Source organism: Trichechus manatus, unplaced genomic scaffold, assembly GCF_000243295.1.
Source record: "Trichechus manatus latirostris isolate Lorelei unplaced genomic scaffold, TriManLat1.0 scaffold00014, whole genome shotgun sequence".
NCBI lineage: Eukaryota > Metazoa > Chordata > Mammalia > Sirenia > Trichechidae > Trichechus > Trichechus manatus.
In genome coordinates this window covers 22,831,344-22,853,431 of record NW_004443950.1, presented here as the reverse complement: position 1 = coordinate 22,853,431, position 22,088 = coordinate 22,831,344, and the positions used below count along the sequence as shown (strand labels likewise).

General features: G+C 35.2%; 1 protein-coding gene across 4 annotated transcripts in view; it reads left to right on the top strand.

The window, feature by feature from the left end:
• The first annotated feature begins 1,195 nt into the window (after positions 1–1,195).
• Positions 1,196–22,088, top strand: part of URI1 (URI1 prefoldin like chaperone) — a 49,841-nt gene continuing 28,948 nt past the window's right edge. Inside the window, exons 1-4 of one of the 4 annotated variants that reach the window (XM_004371623.2) lie at positions 1,196–2,289; positions 4,607–4,641; positions 17,455–17,533; positions 18,465–18,600. In XM_004371623.2, coding sequence (XP_004371680.1) covers positions 17,531–17,533; positions 18,465–18,600 — 139 coding nt within the window. In that variant the 5' untranslated portion in view covers positions 1,196–2,289; positions 4,607–4,641; positions 17,455–17,530. Of the gene's footprint in view, positions 2,290–4,606; positions 4,642–10,604; positions 17,534–18,464; positions 18,601–22,088 lie in introns of those variants that run through there. The other 3 variants (XM_023726960.1, XM_023726959.1, XM_023726958.1) reach the window with 3 other exon arrangements.

Here is a 22,088-nt window from a genome sequence, read left to right as displayed (position 1 = left end):
ATTTCGGCTGTTATGAATAGTGCTGTAATGAACACTGGTGTACAAGCCTCTGTTTGAGTCTCGTCTTTCAAGTCTTCTGGGTATATACCCAGGGGTGGAATTGCTGGGTTTATGGTAATTCTGTTTTTAGTTTTTTGAGGAACTGCCACACTGTTTTCCACAGTGGCTGTACCATTTTGCATTCCCACCAGCAGTGGGTGGTAAGGGTTCCAATTTCCTCACATCCTTGCCCACATTTGTTATTTTAGGGTTTTTTTTTGTCTTAGTTATCCTAGAGAGAGTGAGATGGTGTCTCTTTGTGGTTTTGATTTACATCTCTGATGGCTGATCATCCTGAGCATCTTTTCATGTGTTTGGTAGCCGTTTGTCCTCTTTGGTGAAATGTCTTTCCAAGTCCTTTGCCCATTTTATGATTAGGTTATTTGTCCTTTTATTATTAAGTTGTTGAAGTTTTGTATATATTTTGGTTATTAGATTCTTGTTGGGTATATGGTTTCCAAAGATATTTTCCTAGTCAGTAGCTTGGCTTTTCACTTTTTTGGTAAAGTCTTTTGTTGAACAAAAATGTTTAATTTTTATGAGGTCCCATTTATTTATTTTGTTTTTTGCTGTTTGTGCTTTTGTTATTATATTCAGTGATCCATTGTTAAAAGCTTGACCTGACAGCATTGCCTCTGCTTGTTCTTCTGAGAATTTTATGGTTATGGTTTGCACATTTAGGTCCTTAATCCATTTTAAATTTGTTTTTGTGTGTGGTGTGAGGAATGGATCCTGTTTCGTGTGGATATCCAATTTTCCCAGCACCGTTTATTGAAAAGACTCTTTTTTCTCATCGGATGGCCTTAGCACCCTTGTGAACAATCAGTTGACCATAGATACGTGGATTTATTTCTAGACTTTCAGTTCTTTTCCTTTGGTCTGTGTGTCTGTTGTTACACTAGTAGCAGGCTGTTTTGATTACTGTAGCTGTATAGTATTTTTTAAAATCAGGAAGTATGAGTCGTGCTACTTTGTTCTTCTCTTTGAACATTGCTTTAGCTATTCGGGCCCTGTCCCCAGTCCATATAAAGTTGAGGATTTTTTTTTTTATTACTGTAAAAAAGGCTGTTGGAATTTTGATTGGGATTGTGTTGAATCTGTAGATCACTTTGGGTAGTATTGACAACTTAACAATATTAAGTCTTCCAGTCCATGAGCGTGGAACGTCTTTCCATTTATTTAAGTCTTCTTTAGTCTCTTTCAGCAGTGTTTTATAGTTTCCATTGTATAAGTCCTTCACGTCTCTGGTTAGGTTCATTCCTCAATGTGAATTGGTTAATTTAAGCTTATTTACTTTTACTGATACTGTTGGCAGGGTCTTGTTTGTGTATGAGTGTGGGTTTGAGAAAGAGGAGAAGTAGTAGCAGCAGCAGGAAGTGTTTTTCTAAGACAGAAAGGCTGCAGATGCAAACAGCTGCTTTTCTTCTGTTACCCAGTAAGTTGCATGGTGGTTGGGAGCAGTCCAATACAGTGAGTATGGGCTTTGGATTAGATAGACCTGGTTTCAAAATGGATTTCTTTCATCTCTTACCAGTTCTTGTATAATATTGGACAAGTTACTTGATCTCTGAACACAGGTTTCCTCTCCTTACAAATTTTAGGGTTAAAACTTACCTCATTGAGATGTTTGCTGCTTGATTTTCATCCTGTGAATCCCTTAGCGTGTCCCCCTGTTGTTATTATTACTCTAGGGTAGGACAGTTCTGAGCTGTAAACAGTGTACCATGTGATTTTTAAAGATTGAATGTATTTTAAAAAGTTGTAAATCAGCTCATGACCCTTTTTCTTTACTATGGACTTAATCGCTGTCCTACCACGTAAGTACGTATTTTATTAATTCCTGGCTATAAGTGCAGTCATATTACATTAAAGAATTTACTATATAAATTATTTTAATAGTTAAAGCCTTCTAACCAATTCTTTTTATAAAAATGATAAAATAAGATTTTTTTTCTTTACGAGTAATAATGGATTATGTATATATTTGCATGTCTTGGAAGGTTTAACTTAAAAAAAAAGAAACTAGTGTTGTTAGTAGATAGTGCTCTTTAAAAAGCTTTTGTGGAGGACATGAATGTAATGAAATGTTTTTTGTTTTTATGCTTTGTTTTTCCAGAGTTGCTTGTAAAACAGACCCACTTTTTTTGTTTAACACTTAAAGGAATTAATCTGAGTCTCTTTTCAGAAGATGTAATATTATTTGGAGTTATTTAACTTCACAAAAAAATAAGATTTTTTTTTTAAACCCAGGTAAATTCAACTTTTAATCTTTATGATTTTCTTTTCTAAATTTTCCTTGGTTGCTAAGGAAATTTACTAATTCTGTAAAAGAGAAGAAAAATAAAAAGATATCTCAGAATATAAATATAATAGCTTGAGTTCAAATTTTTTTTTGAAAGTAGGTGGGCCATACATCATATAAACAAATACATCAGTAGACATACTGTCAGACAGCTATTTCATGTGTTTTCATGCCTACCTCTTTTTACTTTAATTCTTTGGTTTCCAGAATATCATTAAACACGCTGTTAGTAGCAAATAAAGACTTTAAATATAAGGCAGAATTTGGTAGTGAATATTTCTTTTGTAAATGATGAAATAGATTTTTGTTGTTACTGTTGTATTCTTGAATATGTGTTCCTAGGGAGACTATTTTAGGAAAGAAAATTAGAATTAAAATTAGTGTTTGTGGGGGAGAATGGAGGAAGGATGGCTGGAACAAAGTGGAGTCCATGGGGTGGGGGGCGATGGCGGGAAAACATGCCATCTACCAGTGACTTGTTTTTTAAACATAAAAGCATATGTGTCAGATTTACATATTTACTAATTAAAAAGGCTTCCTGGAAACATTAAGTAGACTATCTTCTATAACCTTTCACACTGTCACTAATGGATCTAGCCTAGAAAATTTCATCGAAGGTCCTTTAAATAATGTAAATGATTATGAATATGTAACTAGTTAATATGCAGCCACGAAAGGATTATCATGTAGAGGTTAATGAACATTCTGCTCTCACGGTTTTGCAGGGCTTGTCTTTTCGTGCTTTTGGCTCACTTCATGCTTGGAAACACAGGCACTGGGATTGGAAAGCATCCTGGCCGTTTTGGGGTCTCATCTTTAATGGGGTCGTTAAATAAGAACTTTGTAAAAAGGATTTCATGAAGATTTTTTTTTTCTCTTTTTCAATTTACATTTAATCCTGTTTGTCTATTTTGTAATCACTGTCAAATCAGAAACAGTGAAATGGATTGATGTGGCTTTAGCCTGTCTCTTGCAGATGTAAAGTCAGTACGCTATTATGTATCACCACTGTTATTTATTAAGTGTTGCTATGTGATTGATACTCGCCGAGAGATCTTCATTCTAAAACGGACTTTTTATGCTGAGTTAATGTGTAGTGTGGTTGAGTATCTGATTACAGCATATATTTTGGTACAGAATTGCTGCCTTAGTATTTAAAATGTCCTAAAGGAGCACATTTATTTCAGGAATTAAATGTTATAATAGAGGAATTTAGTGACAGGCCTAAAAATTTTTTTGTGTGACTTTTGAGTCACAAAACCCTGAGCATACATGAGAGACAGTATCGCTGTTTGTCTCCAGAGCAGCTTGTTTCACACTAGAAAATACTGCTGTCTTTTTCGCATGGCCTCTTATTAAACATTTTGGCTTTTATCCCTTAGTTTCTCTATCTCTAGAATGGTGCTACAGTGTTTGAGGTTATTGTTTAAAATTTTTATTAATGGGCAGTTCTAACACAGATGATTAGCAATCCTTGAAAATGTGTTATTTTAAAAAAACTGCCATTCAGGAGCTCCTTTTTTCCTTAACTGATTAATGCTCTTAATTGTTTTTTGAGCTTTTTGAGAATCTTCTGAAATATTTTTAAGAAAAACAAGTAACTTTCATGCTTAATTTCATCCTTTTAGATTATAAACATAGTTTAAAGTTGCTATGAAGTGCTTAAAATTTTATCATAATTCACTGGGGAACAAATGGGCTGTTCAGAGCATCTCTTTATCCCAAGTATTTCTTCTTGAAAATGTAGTAGAAAAATATTACTGAACTCATTTTTAATGCGTCAGAATAAAAATTACAGGTGAAAACATTTGGAGATATACTGACAAAATAAAATATTTTCACTACTATCATTTTCTTTTTTTTAACTGATGAAACGTGGATGTTACATTGGTTTCTTGTTATTTATAACATTTGCTGTTTGCGTATTCTACAAAATATGTAACATTGAAAACAGGTCTGTAGATTGTACAAAATACTAGTTATCTTATATCATATGTCACCTAATAGTTATGAAGCGGGTTTTGTACCAAAGTATGAATCAGAAAGCTGTAATTTGTTCTGTGGTTATCAGCTTGCATTAGAGTGTTATGATAAAGTGTGCTGCTTAAAAACTAACATTCACATCTCTGTGCATTTGACGAATAAAAATGTGTACCGAAATGCTATTAAATCTGTAAAGCCACTGTTCTAGTTTCTGATGCACTGATTTTGTAACTCTGTGCAAAGCTCTGTTTTTTCATAAGTAGTTATCTGTTTTCATGACAGGTGGTCACGAACTGCCAAGAGAAAATCCAGCACTGGTGAGTGGAAGATGGTTTGATTACATTTCCGAAATACTGATGGGGTCATCTACTTGTATTTAAATGAAGTTTGCATGGTTTTTGGTAACCCTTAATTGAATTCTTCTGATCTCCATTTTGAATGCCTTTGACGCTGATATTTATATTGTCTTTCACCCTTTTCTGAATCACATGTCCCCTGATTTCCTGAAGTTCACTGTCACCCTTTGTTTTTATTGTAATTGCCTTCTTTGTTTTCTTTTCTTTTCCTTTCTCTTTTGAAAAAAGTAAGATTAATACATTGTGATACTGAACATTTATGAACCTGACCAATCACAGAGAACTCTATTTTGGGAATATTTCTTATATTTGTAGTAGAAAAATAATTGGAATCAGTTGTTTCAAAATAATGATGGAAGTATGGCACAGATAGATTTTCCCAAAGTTTGAAAATCTAATTTATGGCTTACATTTCAGAACGTGCTTTATGGACCACACTTTTTAGGGAGGGGGAAAGCATTGCTATTTGAATGTGCTAATCTATAGTTAATAGGACAGTGCTTGGTAAATAACACACTTTCCTATGGCTTCTGAGGAAAATGCTCAATTTAATGGTGAATAAACTCTTATATGATGAGTTGTCATGAGGTATAGCTGTTGATCTTACAGACATCAAATTATAATATATCCATGCTGTGTTTACGAAGATTTCACTGAGAGAACGACAGGAGCTGTCTTGATTATCGTCTGCAGGGTTATTGCGAAATCATGGTAACTGCCCTTTAGTGGTGAGATTAAACCTTTGGTTATACACCATCAAGCATATAATATTTTAAATTTATTTTAAGAGGCTTTTTCTTCATGCCTGAGAGATCTCCAAGGAAATAATTTATAGTTAGTGTGTATCAAATGTTTTTTGCTTTAAATGCACATAGGCTGCAAGCGGTGGATAAGAGAGAAAATTGGTGCAATCTATACACATCATCATATTAAATTCTGACTTTTGGCTTGCAGAAAATCATCTAAAACTAATAGTACCCCCTTTATAAAAGAACTCAGGGACTTCATTAATTTTCAATAAGTAAAGTGTTCTGGTTGCATCCACTGGTGGTGTCAGTCTGTCGCCATGTCCACACTGGGCCATTTGCTTTTCAGTATCCCTTCAGTCCAGGGTGAAACTTGAAATGCGCGTCCTTAGCTAAAGAATTAACCATTTTGTGTTCTGCCAAATTTGGCCCAAACAGTCCATTTTACAAATAATTCCCAGGGGGATCTTTTTTTTTTTTTTTTTTAAATCATTGTGGACTTCATCTACTGTTTTTGGTAAGAGGTTCAAGAATTTAGGATATGTTAGGTTTACTCAGAAAACATACTAGCTTACACAAATGTGTGAATAACTTAAAATTTCTGTAAAATTCTTTCCCTACTAGTTCGAGAGTTGTTTAAAGAGAAGGGGCATGATTTCATCCTTTTATCCATAGCACTTCCCGTTGTGTTTGGCACATGCTAGACTACTGATAAATGTTTGAGTAAATGAAGACCACGTGCGTAGGTGTTTCCTTTAGAACATTTTTAGTTTACCAGTACTGTAGCTTTACACAGGTCTGGTGAGTGATGACAGACAGAAATATGACATTTGTTTCAGGACAGGTTCATGTGACCTTCAGCCCCACTTTCCAATGTTCCAAAGCCCCCATCTACAGAAGCTTAGCATGTTTACATACACATATCTAGACATTAAAACTTATTATTTTTTTTTTTTTTTCAGTTAGAATTTGGTTTTCCTCTGAATCATTTCTGATACGACTCAGGAAACAGACTTCTGTGTTTGGTTTTAATGAGGGTCTGTAAACGGTATCATGCCTGATATTGCTAGAATCTAAATGGCCAGTGAACTCCCGGATTTATTATATTTAAAAATGGAAACAGAGTGCCTCCATTCCTTCGGAAACGGAAACCAGGAAATTTCTACTTGGGAGCTTTATAGAACTCCTGGTATCTTTACATTCCCTAATTCAGCAAACGATATTTGAGTTACTGCCATATGCCAGTGTTGTGCTGGCTGTTTGGGATTGAAAGACCCTGCCGTGGAGGGGGTCTTCATCAGACACACTAGCAGAGACATGACAATTTTGTGCTTTTGCAGAGACACGAGCAAGTGCGGAGGGAGTTGAGAGGCTGGAGCCGTTCTAAAGGGCGTCTCACTTACTGCTTTTAAAAGCATGTTGCTTTCGTTCTTCTTTAACCCTCGGTGATTTTCCTAGCCTAAAATGCAATCTCTGTAGCAAAGCTTTCCTTCTCATGGGTGCATAGCAATCTAAAATTCTTAATAAGGAAGAGCAAAATACATGCTTTTAAAAAAATGCATTCTTACGCTAGCAGTATTTATGCTTGCATAATTGTGAAGGATTCTTTTATTTAAGGGACATGTAATGTGTATTCTGTGTTTCAAAAACCATTAAAAAAAATTTTTGTGTATGTGGAACAGGAATTACAAATATTTGTAGATAAATAGGAGTAAAAATAATCTGAGATAATGTGATATGCTAAAAAAATATCTCTTCCAGAAAAGGAATTAGAATCCTAGAACTTTGGTGAATTAAGACATTTAGAGTATTTCTTTAGTTAATAACACATAAAAATTAAATGATTTAGCCTAATAGTTAAAAATTTGTGCAGCACTGCTTTAGCGCTAATAGATGCAGTGATTTCCATTTTAGTAAGGATTAAAAAAAAAGTTTTTTAAATAACCTCCCCTCCCTTTATTTATTTATTTATTTTTGCTTAAAATCCTTTTTACTTAAGTCAGGAAATAAGGTATTTTAAAAATCCACACGCTGTTTTCTCATTGAAATGTGGGTATGCTTCTCTCTGGCGCATTAGGAGCTGATTATCCTGTTTGTGGATTGTTTGTATCTTTTTACCTTTTAAATTTTTCCCTAAAGAGTGTGGGATTTGGAGTCACAGACCTACATTTCAATCCTGCCATTTACTAACTGTCTTAGTCATCTAGTGCTGCTCTAACAGAAATACCACAAGTGGATTGCTTTAACAAAGAGAAGTTTATTGTCTCACAGTCCAGTAGGCTACAAGTCCAAATTCAGTCCAGGGGAACACTGTCTCCATTGGTTCTGGAGGAAGGTCCGTGTTGTTAATCTTCCCTTGGTCTGGGGGCTTCTCTGCGCAGAAACCTCAGGTCCAAAGGATGGGTTCTGCTCCTGACACTGCTTTCTTGGTGGTATGAGGTTCCCATGTGTCTCTGCTTGATTTTCTGTCTTATCTCTCGAAAGAGATTGCATTAAGACACCATGTAATCTTGTAAACCTCATCAGTATAACCTCATCACGGTGATAAGAGTTTACAACACATAAGGAGATCACATATAACCTCATCATAGTGATATTTATAACACATAAGGGAATCACATCAGATTACACAATCATACAACACTGGGAATCATGACCTAGCCAAGTTGACAGATATTTTTAGGGTACACAGTTCAATCCATGACAGTAACTTCGGGCAAATTACTAGGGTTCTCCATTTTCTTCTGCAAAGGAGGCGGAATCAATGAGACGAGTGGATTTTTTTAAAAAGTGATGATACTGCTCAGTTTACAGGGTTGGAGTGACGATCAGATGAGATGATGTCTGTAGAACACCTGGCCTGGCACTCAATCAGTATTAATAGTAGCTCTTAAGTCTTTAAGGAGCTCTGGTGGTGCAGTGGTTAAAGCACTCAGCCGTCAAAGTGGTTAAAGCATTCAAAGGTCAGCGGTCTGAACCCACCAGCCGAGAGAAAGATGTAGCAGTCTGCTTCCGTAAAGATTGGAAACCTTATGGGACAGTTCAGCTTTGTCCTATAGGGTCACTGTGAGTCAGGATTGACTCGACCACAGTGGGTTTCGGGTTTTGGCATAAGTTTTTAAGAAGTTTTAAATGACAGATAACGAATAAAAAGAAAAAAAAAAAACCCTAAGCTTTGTAAGTGTTTGTGAATGTTATATATTCATGCCAGTCATCTTCTTTCACTATGATGGAGAGATGGCTTTCTAATCGGGATTGTTAAAGCTTTATATTAATGTTTTAAAATAACTTTTTGTTATGAAGAATTTCAGACAAAAGGCAGCAAAGCAGTATAATGAACCTGAGTGTACCCATCACTCAATGTCAATCATTACTAGCTTATGGTTTTACCTACACTGATCTAAACATCTTATCCTATCGCCCCTCCCTACCCTCGTTATTTTGAAGTGAATCTAAAACGTATTTCATCTGGAAATATTTCAGTATATATCCTTAAGATATAAAAGACTACATTAACTTTAAAATTTTAATTAAATTAAAAAAATTTTAATTAGGCAATACATTTACATGGTCAACACTTAAGAGGTGCAAAAGGATGTAGAGGGTGTATAGTTGCCCTCTTGTTCTCCAGCTGTCAGTTCTCTTCTCTGGAGGCAACCATTTTTACCAGTTTCTTGTAAATCCTGTAGTGTGTGTATATGTGTGTGTGTGAACGTGTGTGTGTGTATCCCCATGTTTATACATGCGTTCGACTCCCCCTCTTTTTGACAAAAATGAAGTCAGACTATATACACAGTTCTCCTTTTTCATTAATGCTGCGATTTGGAGATTGTTCTCAATCATTAACTTTTATCCCTTCTTCTTTCCCATAAACTTCCCTGTGTGTCAAATGTCTCATTTTTAGGGTAACTAAATAAGATTTGGTCACTAATTTTTCAGTACATAATGGCCACATCACTGAGAATATGGCTTCTGTAACTCAAAATATATTCTTGCTAAGATGATAAATTTGTTATTTATTGCTCCTTAGTAAAACTACCCCAAACTTTAGTGACTTAAAACAGCAACCATTCATTTACTTGAGCATGATTCTGCCAGTGGGCTTCTTGTTGTGCTGAGCTCACCTGTGTGGTGGTTCTGCTAGTCTTACCTGGTAACTGGAACAGCTGGGTTGTCCCAGATGGCTTCACCCCCAAGTCTGGTGGCTGGTGCTGGCTGTTGGCAGGATCTTCTATCCTGCTTACTTTACATGGTGCAGCCAGAATGGAAGCTACAAGGCCACATGCTGTTTGCCACCAAAACCAAACCCAAAACCCCTCTCTCCAGTGCTAGACGAAAAACACTAAACGCACTGCCACTGAGTCGATTCCGACTCATAGTGACTCTATAGGACAGAGTGGAACTGCCCCATAGGGTTTCCAAGGAGCAGCTGCTGGATATGAACCACCAGTTTTTGGTTAGCAGCCAAGCTGTAAATCACTGCGCCACCAGGACTCCAAGCCACAGGAACTCACAAAGCCAGCCCACGTTCAAGAAGTGGAGAAATAGACTACCTGTTGATGGAGGAGTGACAGAGAATTTGTGGTCATTTTTTATGCACTGCATATGACTTCTTGTATTGAATGAAGAGTCACATTACTTTGTGCTGACTTAAGAAAATGAAATATTACATATGATGCCTGGCACAAATAAATCATCTGTATTTTAGCCATGATTTCTAATGATAACTTGCATGAAGCTGTAAAAAATTTACCGCCTTGCTTCCTTTAAATCATCTTAAAAGAATTTTTGGGTAGAAGAGGTCTTTATGAAATTGTATGAAGCAGACTTAAATGAAAATATAGGAAATAACCCATTTTATTTTGTTCAAATGTTTAATTTTAGAAAAAATAGCCTTGAGTTTAGATATAATTCTGAAGGACTTGAGCATGTGCGTTTTGAGAGAGGGATTCTAAAGCAAACACTTGACATTTTTCTTGTTTTGAACAAGAGCGTGACTGGTTCCTAGCGTAGTTCATAGCCAAGGTGCGTGAGGGGAAATAACCAAGGACGCGCGCGAGATTAGAACCGCAGGAGAAGGCTTGTCAATTTCCTTGTGTTGAAATTCTTCTTTCTTGTCTATGAGGATAATGTATGTTATGTGTATGCATGTGTGTGTGTGTGTGTGTGTGTGTGTGTGTGTGTATATATATATAGAAGTTTTTGAGGGATTCCTTGCCCCACAAAAGCGATGAATGATTTCACCATAACAATGCTGTGTTTTCCCAGCTTGCCTTCATATGCTTTTTTCTTTCCTATTTCACAAAATTTCTTTTATTATGCATAATCTGTAAAGTATTGACCTGTACACCTCTAAAATTAATCTTTTTTTTTTTTGGTCAAGGTGATGACTTCATTCTTTAGTGTTAGGGAAATTTGGAAACCATGTTTTTTCAGAGTCTGTTTCACTGACCACAAAGTTTTCAGTCACCGTTTTGTGTAAGACCTTCTGTTTAGTTAGGCTTTTTCTTTTTTATGTTTTTGTTTATGAGTGGAGCAGAGAGCAGCTTGCAGACTTTTTGGAGATTTTACATGCTTTTATTGTTGGAATTATTTATGAAAGTCTCTTTAGGTCCAGGGGCAAGAGGGAAGAGTCATGTATACAGATCCCCACCTCTGTTTTTCTTCAAGTCCCTACGTACTTTTTATGGTGTGGTGTTTTGGTACGTGGGTTGGAGGTTAAGTAAGTTTTGGAATTTTTGTGTGTGTGATATTTCAAAGCAAATTAAGATGCAAAAAAAATAAAGATTCAAGTTGACTTTTAAGAATGATAGTTTAAAAAAAAACCAAAATTTGAATTAGGTTTAAAATGTTTTATTCCTAATAAAAAATGTATACATGCTTACTTAGACAAAGGTTGAAATAATAGAAATTTACCCATAATTTCAAAGAGAAACCAATTCTCTCCTCTTTTTAAAACATTTTGCCTTATTCTCTTCAGTTTGTTAATTCTGTATGTGTCTTTATGCCACTAAGATTGTACTATAAATGCTTTTTTTCCTTTATTTGTAAGCACTTAATGATCGTAATTAAAATTTGTTACTTTGCCGAGTCCCCTAGCTTTTATCATGTTTTTGGAAGTAACTGAAGTAGTTTAATGCTTAATGCATTTCTGAAAATAAAAGGCAAACTCATATGTTATAGGAAAATTTTTTCCCTCAGAGTTTAAACTATTATAAAAATCCCTAATTACATCTCATCGTTTATAACATAGTCTTTGATGATGGATTTCCACTGTCCATGTGCTTTGATTCCCAGTTTCACATGATCAGCTTAAGTCCAGTGAATATGTAATTGAAGCTAAGGATTCATTGCTTTTGGTACATCTCATAATTTATCTTTGTCTTAAATGTATTTAAGGTTGAAAACTACAGTTTGTTGCACTTAGAGATTTTTTCCATTTTCCATTAATTTTTTAATAGAATAGAGCAACACGCAGTAGAACCGCCAAGCACAGAAGAGCCCTGTGTAAGGATGAACATGTAAACATGGTAACAACTGCAGTGGTTGGCTGAGATGCGCGTTACTGAGCGATAATCCAGAGAGCTTGTTGGTGTTTTGAGATACACAGTCTAAGTTCTGACATGCTGCAGACAGATGGAGGGATCTCAGTGTCTGACTTCAGGAAGTACAGGCTGGAGTAAAAGGGAGACATGCCTGCAGTTTTCTTTTTTACTAATTCACATTGAACTCATGACCAGATTGGTGAAGGTTTTCCTGTTTATGTGTTTTTAATTCAAATTAGTTAAAGATAATTTTCTATTGAGAATTTTACAAATTTGGTGAGTTCAAAACCAGGGCTGCCAGTTTTCACGGTTGTAATACTTCTTGACATAAACTTTAACCAGGAGGAGCCTATGAATGGGCTTCTTCTGAAACTATATGCAAAATGGGCCTTTTCTCTTAGGAAAGGAAGGGTCTGTATAGAGTTTTTATCAGTTTCTCAAAGGGATCAGTGACCTAAAAGGATTATGAATCATTACAGTAATTAAGAAAATAACACGCAAAAGAGTGTAGCAACAAAGTGTAGAAAATATAAATTGAAATTGCAAAACCTGTGGGTTATAGTTAGATTTAAGTAGGAACTGGCACTATCAATCAACGCTTAAGTCATTTATAAACTCATCTAACTTTTCTGAAAGATACCTCCCTTCTAATTTATAACGGAAATATGTACCAATTGTAGAAAAACTGGACAATAACAGAAGAAAATGAAAACCACCCGTAAAGTTAACTCATCCAGCTCTTTGAGTTTTTTTTGAGTAAGGTGTTACTTTTTATTGAATTTTAAAACTTTTAACTTTGAATTCATGTCCTATTTTATTCTTAAGGCAGAGGTTGTGAATGAATGGGGAAAGAGGCACTTAGCATAACTCACAAGTCGCAGCCATGGTTGTTGGTAGAGAGAATGCTCAGGAAGTTCCAGGGCTTCAGCTTTGCTGTTTATATTCATCCATTGCACTTTGTTGTCTGCTTATTGAAAAGTGAAATTGAAGAAATCTAGTGGAATGTTAGTTATGTCTGTCTCTCTGTAGGTAACTTTGTTTCATTGACCTCTGAAATATTATAAGTTTTTATATTTAGGCTAGTCTTTGTATCTGTTTCTAATAAACTTCTGATGGAGTTGTAAAAAAACAAATGAACATGGATTATTTAATCATCATCTTCTGATGATATGTTCCCTAGGTATAATAGAGTTGCACAAAAGGAATTTGCCACTACGTTGCTTGAATTTTGTGGTAGGTTTCAGTTTTTTTAAATAGTATTTTGCCATGATCCTTTAAAAAGAACTAATACTATTGCTTTAATACAGATACATTTTAATTCTTAGGAGTATTCCTTCTCCAGAAAATTACAGAAAGCAGAACAGTGTAGAGATCCTTTTAAGTATTTCAGAGAAAACTTTAAAAAAATCATTAACATTCTTTGCTTTAGTAACTAGAAGACCTCTTTTTACCTCTGTATAATCTACGCTTGAATTTAATAGTCTTCAGTTTTATTAATACCCAAAGAAGCAAAAGAACCTAGACAGGCATCCATTAAGCCAGTAGATCTTTAAAAAGCATTGCAATGTTGGGGGCAGGGGGCGACATGCTCTATTTAAGTGATGGTCCTGCAACATATGGCAGCAGGCTTGGTTGCAGACGGGTCTTTCAATAAATAGTTGGTGAATTGAAACAGAGGTTTTTCTTGAATGCTTATTAGAAAGTTCCAGAGTGAGTATCCTGGACTAAAACATCTTTTCTAAGAAGGTCATATATTTACTTGTATAGATTGCAAATTCACCACCGGTTAACCCAGATATAAACACTAATGAAAACCTCTTTTTCTTTTTTCCCTACTTTTAAGCATCTCATGGTGCTTTCTGCTTTTTTGTTAAGCATGTTAGGCGTTGAATGTAGCAGCCTAAAGGGGGAAAAAAAGGTTTAATGTCAATGTTCTCTGCCGACTGTAACTTCCTACTTTAAAGTGAAATTAGCAAAATCTTATTGTTTCAATCAGTGATTTAAGCTTTATTTCCCCTTTTTATTTAAAGTTGGAGATCGGAGTTTTTATAATCACATACCTAAAACAAAAGATCTAGAACTTAATTTTTTCTTTTTCTTTACCAGGATTTTAATTTTTGTCAGTTGCGTTTAAGAAGATTAAAAATGTGGAGTCCCTCTCATACTCTGCCCTATCCCTCTTGTAATATTTCTTATAAACATCTTCAAACATACAAAAAAGTTGAAAGAATTGTATAGGCAAACTTTTATCACATCTGTCTATACCTTTATCAACTCATGTGTATGTATTTTTGATGCATTTCAAGGTAAACTGCAGACATAAATACACTTCATCCCCTAAATACTCAGTATATACATCACTTAACTAGCTCTCACGTGCTTTTTATAACTTCATAAAAATAAGGTGTTTCTCATGGAATCTGTCCTGATCCTCATCCTTTAAGGTTAAGGCTAATTTATAGATGTGCTATTTTTTTTTCCTGCTACTTTTTAAAAGAAAAGGTGCATTTTCATAAGGCATATAGCACACGATAAGCAAGACTCAACCAAGGAAGGATGTAAACATTTCTTAAATGCCTTATGTCAGTGCGTTAGTTCTGGTTTTCTGTAAGGAATGTTGCATGAGAATATCTTACACAAATAAAATCTTATTTCTTGGATACAGTTTTAAAGTTAAGAATTGAAGGCTGAACCTACTCTATAAGGCTCAAATATAAGAACTTTTTTTTTGTTTGGTGAAACCAAACAAGCAGATCTATATATTGTAAGTAAGTAGGCTTGAGAGGTTTATGCTAACTTACTCAGTTTTTTTTTTTTTTCTATTTGAAAAAAAAATTATTTTAAGCAACTACCACTTTTGCCTACTATATTTTAATAAGACTACAGTGTCCAAAAAACAAAACAAAAATTAATTATGTATTTCTAAGTAAGAAAACAGAATAATCTGTTCAAATTTTGGTACAAATGAAGATAACTTTCTAACATTTAAATTAGTCCTTAGAATAACTTTTGTGTTTTCTGCTGCATAGGTTTTGTGATCTTTAAGGGGGTTATTTGAGCCCTAAACGTAAGAGGGACTATTTGGAGATCTCGCTTTGACTGAGTGCCCCTGCCTGGACGTGGCCACTGGTGCGACCTTTAGAGACAGAGTTCGTCAAGCCGTGGTTTCCTCCAAAGACCCTGCTTGACTCCCACCAGCCGCCCTTCAAAAAGGATTTCTTTCCCTTCAGAAAGGCTGCGTTTTCGGTTATCTCCATTTTTATTTTTGTATTTTTAGCAAATAATTTAAAATTTAGAAATAGCAGCTTCAGTCTCAGACCGCTCTCCAGTGAGTGCATACTTTTGTTTGGAGAGAATTACTAATGATGAGCTGACTGGTGGGTATCCTTGATTTTGAATACTGACAGTGGTCTTTGGTATTACCTCTCTTTGAACCTACTATTCTTTTAATGTAGAAAGAGATGGTTTGCTAGGAAGTTTCTTTTCCAAGTTACCAAACTAAGACATACTGAGAGCCAGCTTTATACCAGCTTTGTAACAGCCATAGTAACATTTGGACAGCTAACCTGATGTATGATCCTTGAGGATTTGCAAAATTACTTATCCAAAACCTATCAATAAACTGCTAATATTCCAAAGTAGGCTTAATAATTGAGTGTTTACTCTATGCAGACATTGTACCAACTTACACCTTTATAGCACTTTATTTCATTTATTGCTCACACTAGCCCTGTCTCTGAAGCTTCTCAGTGGTTAACACCCAGCTGTACTGTCTTTCACAAGTCATGCTGTTTGTATCAGACTGGATAAATTTAACATAGTAAAATCTTATCTTGGTAGGTAATAGTCTTTCTTGAAAATTTAGAATTGATATTTTTGATACTTTATGGAAAGAGGGAGTATTGTAGTCTCTTGAACTTGTGAGATACTTAGGCCTCATTCTAGCTGTATCACTGAAGATGCTAAGACTAGGGTTAATTTGCCTATGTTAAGTGGGAGAGCTGGGATTTTCCGGCTGAGATGACTCCAAAACCATGCTCTTTCTGGTACGTAGCCCTGTGTGTGAAGTTTTTTGCCATTTTCCTCTTAGAAGAATTTATCCAGAAGGATGGTTTTTGTCTTAAATAAATAGAATAAAGAGGTTTTATGTTTATTTATGAAAGAATTTTTGGGGAAGAGTTTGCAAAAAGCACTTGAACACTAGTAAATTACAGAGTTTGCTTAAAAGAATAGAGGTCAAAAGAACGAGGTTAAATTCATTGCTTGTCTCACCTTGATGTAAATGCGGTTTCTCTTCAGTATAGGGTTTTTCCATCTTTTAGTTTCTCTTCTGTAAGAGGAAAATGCTGATCACTGACATTTACAACAGGAATGTTTTTAAGATGAAGCACATAGTATATATGTGAAGTTCCTTGAGATTCTTAAGAGTAGATGGGATAATTTTTGTTAATTATGCTACTGTTGCTTTAGGGGAACTAAGGAGTAAACTGAAACCAATTCTTTGATGTTTATAGAACAGTCATTTTTAATTATCTGGAGAGCGATTATCTATGTTGCAATTTATCCTAATTTCAATTTGACATTATCTACATGTTCTTTTAAATTACCTGCTGAATTGATGCGTCTTTGTTTTTGTTATTTTTTAAAATTGACAACTTTTGCTTACAAAAATTTTAGTACTTGGGTTTTGCCTGCAGCCTCCTTCCTCTCGGGGACCCTTTAGGATACCTAGTCTCCAGAGAAGGCTTAAGAATAGGCATCTCAGCATTGGCTGGCATCTGGTGTCACTCAGAAAGAAAGGCTGTCCGTTTCCAGCAGGTGTAGGAACAAAGTCGGGTTCGTAGCAGGGAAGGGTATGACTGTCTCTGCTCCTACAGAATTACAGCTTTGGGTTGTTTGAAATTTACAGACTCCATTGAAATCCTTTTTGTGTTACTGCTACTCATTTCTTCTTGTCCCTGGTTAATCCTCTCTCACCTTAAACACATTAGTATAAATAATTGAAGGGGTTGACACCACATTTCTCAGCCTAACGTTTTCTAATGAGGACTGAAGCATCTCATCAAATTTCATGTTCATGGTTTCTGCTCCACAGCCAGTGTTTATTCACTCAAAAGCTTTATCAAATCTCTTCTTCCTTCATCTTGAGTCCCTGTTTCCATCTTCTTCACTGTATCCCTTAATTTCCAAATTTTATTTAGTCCAGAGGGTCTTCTACCTTAAGAAACACTCATTCTCAGGATTTGAATGGTCTACTTCTAAAAACCAAAATCCCCGAGAGTCTTAATTCTTTATCTAATAAGTATGTGGTAGAATAATGCCATTGCTAAGCTTCATAAAAACAGGATTTTGAAATTAAAAATACTTGAGTCTTTTAAATTGCTGAAGTTAGCTTTTTGATGTGTTTGCCTTACAGTACATAGTCTACTGGAAGAATTGTCAATTTGTTTATTTATTTAGTGTTTGGTATTTTTTGTCAACAGGAAGAAGGTAGATAATGACTATAATGCCCTTCAAGAAAGACTCAGTACATTGCCTGATAAGTTGTCTTATAATATCATGGTATGTCTGGTGTGTTCTTTTTAAAGTAATACACTTAACCTGTCAAAGGTGACTATGGTAGAAGGAAGGTTATTTAGTGTTACTTTATATAAATACACTAATTGTAGTAATAGTATTTACTTATTTTCCTTTATTCAGATTTATATTAAATTACTACATTATGGTGACATAAATGAAAAATGTTGGCAAAAAATTTGACGTATTTGGTATACAACTCTCTTATGTAGAAAACTATATAATTACAACAGAAATATAGCACTTGGTAGTTTCTGTTGGCCAGAATAGGAATGGGGCTCACAGAATTAAATTCTAGGACATTGATTTTTCTATAAAAAGGTCCTGCTAATTTTTGTCTTAATGCTCTTCATATCAACAGAGTAATCTATTGGTGTGTCCTGGATTAGAATCTTCCATTGCATGAATATTCTCGCTCATGAAGACTCTGTTGGCTTACTCTTGTTATACTAGCCCAAATATTATGTAAATATAGCTATTCTGGGTAGACTCATTAAAAGTATTTGTTTGTTAACTCTTGGTGTGTAAAATGATTGTTTTATTGGAAATAATAGTTTTCTTTTTTAAACATATTCTCTATTAATATTTCACAACTAGTTGCTTTCATTTAGATTTATGAATAAATGAAAAGTAGAAACATTCAGAGACAAAACTACTTTCTCTAAAAGCTGTATGTAAATATGGTGGTGATTTCTTTTTCTGTTTTAACATTGATTTCTTTATTTAAAATAATTTTCTATAGATTTTCCTAGTGAAATTTTAATATGTCACATTTCTGTGGAGTTGACATTTTATATTTCTAGTGTATGGGTAAAAAAGGACCATAGTAACTTAGAGTTTTTAATGTTAAGCATTTCAGAAAATGTACTTGTTAGTTTTTTAAATTTTTTTCTTTTTTTTTTTTTTTAAACAATAGGTACCATTTGGTCCCTTTGCCTTCATGCCAGGAAAACTTGTCCACACGAATGAAGTCACTGTTTTACTTGGGGACAACTGGTTTGCAAAGTGCTCAGCAAAGCAGGCAGTAGGCTTAGTGGAGCACAGGAAAGAACGTATGTACTGACTGTAAATGATGTTTCTCTGCTCTCTGTGAAGTGGTTCACACACTGCAGGCTGATGGGCTGTTTGTTACCAAAAGTACCTTCTGTGATTTGATTAGTCCAGGCTATCTGTGATTCAGTTGGATTGGTAGGTAGTTTGAGTAGAATCAAACTTTGGAAATGTGAGTTGGGGAATAGAACATCTGGGTTGGAAATATTACCTCCATTGGCATGTTTTCACAAATTACAAAGCACAGAAGCCATTACATATGGTTTTGTAGGTAGAAGTTGGGAAGATGTAAGAGTGGGGTCATTTTATACTTTGTAAGTGGTTTGTTTTAATTGCTTTTGTAGACTTTTGTGTTTAATACTTAGTACTTAGAAGTAATTTACTTCATGCTTAGTGAACTCAGAAATACCTATTTGCCAGAGTAGAAACAAATTTCAAGCATGGTTTTTGGTTTGGATGAAATTGTATTTTCATTTTGTAGAAGAGACCAGGTGTGGAAAGCGGTGCTACCTAAAATGGCACCTAATCTGCCCAGTGTTTTCAGGTCCCTGCCTCATTTTGTTCGGGTAGTCCTTTACTTTTGTTTACGTAATATTATTTGTTGGTGTATAACATATATACCACACACGTGCATACACACACACACACACACACACACAGTTTAGTTGGATGGGTTGACTTGTGCTCTAGGTTAGTTGTATTAAATTAGATTTATTTAATTTCTAATTTATGTACTTATTTCTGTAATAGAATATTTAAATTGATAGTATCTTACCCCTACCTACTTTTTAACCTTCTAGTTAAATGCGTCTTTGAAAATAGATTTTGTGAGAATTCTCCTGTATAAATGAGGTCATACTAGATAGAAAACAGCTGAGTTTTCCAAAGCTGAAATTATTTCACTTATACATGAGTGGGTACTAGTTAGAGAATCATTTACTCAGTGAAATTCTGAGAACTATATTTGGAGAGTCTAATTGCAAATCAACTCCTATAAGTTTATAATTGATATATATTTTGATCTTTTGTGACATTAATCAGAATCTTATTGTTAGGCCTGTATATAATTTCTGGCAATGATAATTCTTTTGGTTTTACTACATTAAAATAAGTCATGCATGTAGGGGAAAAAGAGGGCATAATTGTTTCTTAAAGGCCTATCCTAATGGGAAGACTTTCTTGGCTTACTGGGGTGGCTTTTCTGATATAAAATGAGTTCATAGCCTGTTGAAGTATATACTTTTTTTTTTTTTTTTTTATTGTTGTGCTTTAAGTGAAAGTTTACGATTCAAGTTAATCTCTCGTACAAAAATTAATACATATATTGTTACGTGACCCTAGTTGCTCTCCCTATACTGTGACAGCGTAGTCCTCCCTTCCACCCTGCATTTCCCGTGTCCATTCAACCAGCTCCTGACGCTCTCTGCCTTCTCATCTCGCCTCTGGACAGGAGCTACCCATTTAGTGTCATGTATCTACTTGAGCTAAGATGCACACTCTACACGAGTATCATTTTATGTTCCATAGTCCAGTCTAATCTTTGTCTGAAGAGTTGACCTCGGGAATGGTTTTAGTTTTGGGCTAACAGAGTGTCCGGGGGCCATGTCTTCCGGGTCCTTCCAGTCTCAATCAAACCATTAAGTCTGGTCTTTTACTAGAATTTGAGTTCTGCACCCCACTTTTCACCTACTCCGTCAGGGACTCTCTGTTGTGTTCCCTGTTAGGGCAGTCATTGATGGTAGCCAGGCACCATCTAGATCTTCTGGTCTCAGGCTGATGAAGTCTCTGGTTTATGTGGCCCTTTCTGTCTCTTGGGCTAATACTTTCCTTGTGTCTTTGGTGTTTGAAGTGCATACTTTATGATCTTTATGTAGATATTTCAGTGAAGGAATTTTTATAATCCATTATGATAGCTTAACGTATTAATAGGAGAATACTTTTAATAGAGTAGACTAGAGCTGTAGAATAGAGAAATATTTTTTAGTAAGATACTTTCCAGTAGTTAAGTATGGGTTTGAAATGACCAAAACATGATGACTTTTGGAATCAGTATTTGTCTAATTTTCAAAATTCATACTTACATGCTTGAGAACTTATTACAGTAAATGAATTATAAAGTTGCTTTATTCATGCTATTTTATAATAATTTATTATAACTAAATAAATTGTTTAGGCATGTTATTGTGCTTCATATTGATTAAGAAACGGTACTCCATTTTTCTTAAGGTGGAAGAAATGTAACATGTTAAACATATAGTCACCTCACTGTTGACGGGCAATTGGGGAAGGGAGATGATGGTCATTACGTGTTTAAAAAAATAGTAAAAATGAGGGACAAAATGGATTTAACCCCTCCCTAAGTGGGGGGGGGGATTCAGAGGAGGTGGCTCTGAAATCAGAGGGAGATGATTTCCAAAGAGGAAGAAGGCAAGCTCATTGTCTCCACCCTTTGTGCTTATATCTTGTATTTTTGCCATTTAACATGAACATGACCAGTGTTTTAAACTTAAAAAGTTTTAAAATTATCATAGAGTAAAATTGACTTTTTTTAATAATACAGTTTTTTGAGTTATAACACATACGGATTTGTTTAATTAGCACACAAACAGGACATGAAACAGTTCTACCTGCCAAAACTGTACCAAAACCCCCTCATGCTGCCCCTGTGTAGTCACACCCTCCGTCTACCCCTAAGGACTGACCACCACTGAGCAGTTCTCTATCACTGTAACGTTGCCTTTTCCAAAATGTCTTATCGATGGAATCATATAGTATGTAAGCTTTTGAGACTGACTTCTTTCATTGAGCATAATGCTTTTGAGATTCATACAAGTTGTTCTGTGTATCAAAATTCACTCCTTTTTATTGCTGAGTAGTGTCCCCGTTATAGGGATGTACCACGGATTTTCTGTTCATCTGTTGAAGGACAGTTGGGTTGTTTCTGTTTTTCGACAGTTAAGAATAGAGCTGCTGTGAACCTTCGTGTACAGGTTTTTGTGCAAACGTAAGTTTCCACTGCTGTTGGTAGATACCTGCGAGCATGATTGTTAGGTCATCTGGTAAGTGTAAGTTAAGTTCAGTTTTTTAAGCAATTGTCAAGCTGTTTTCTGAGGTGATTTTACTAACATTCTCGCTATCAGTGTATGAGAGTTCCAGTAACTGCATCCTCATCATCGCTCAGTGTTGTTAGTTTTTAAAATTTTAGTCATTTGAATAGGTGTATAAAAAACCAAACCTATTGCCTTCGAGTCAATTCCAGCTCATAGCGACCGTGTAGAACTGCCCCATAGGGTTTCCAAGGCTGTAATCTTTATGGAAGCAGACTGACCTTTCGGTTTTTCAGCTGAGCACTTAACCATTGCACCACCAGGGCTCCTTGAATAGGTGTATTTTTAGTTTGCATTTCCCTAATAGCTAATGATGTTGAGTATTGTTTCATGTACTTATTTGCTGTGTATCTTCTTTGATCTGTGAAGTCTTTTGCCCATTT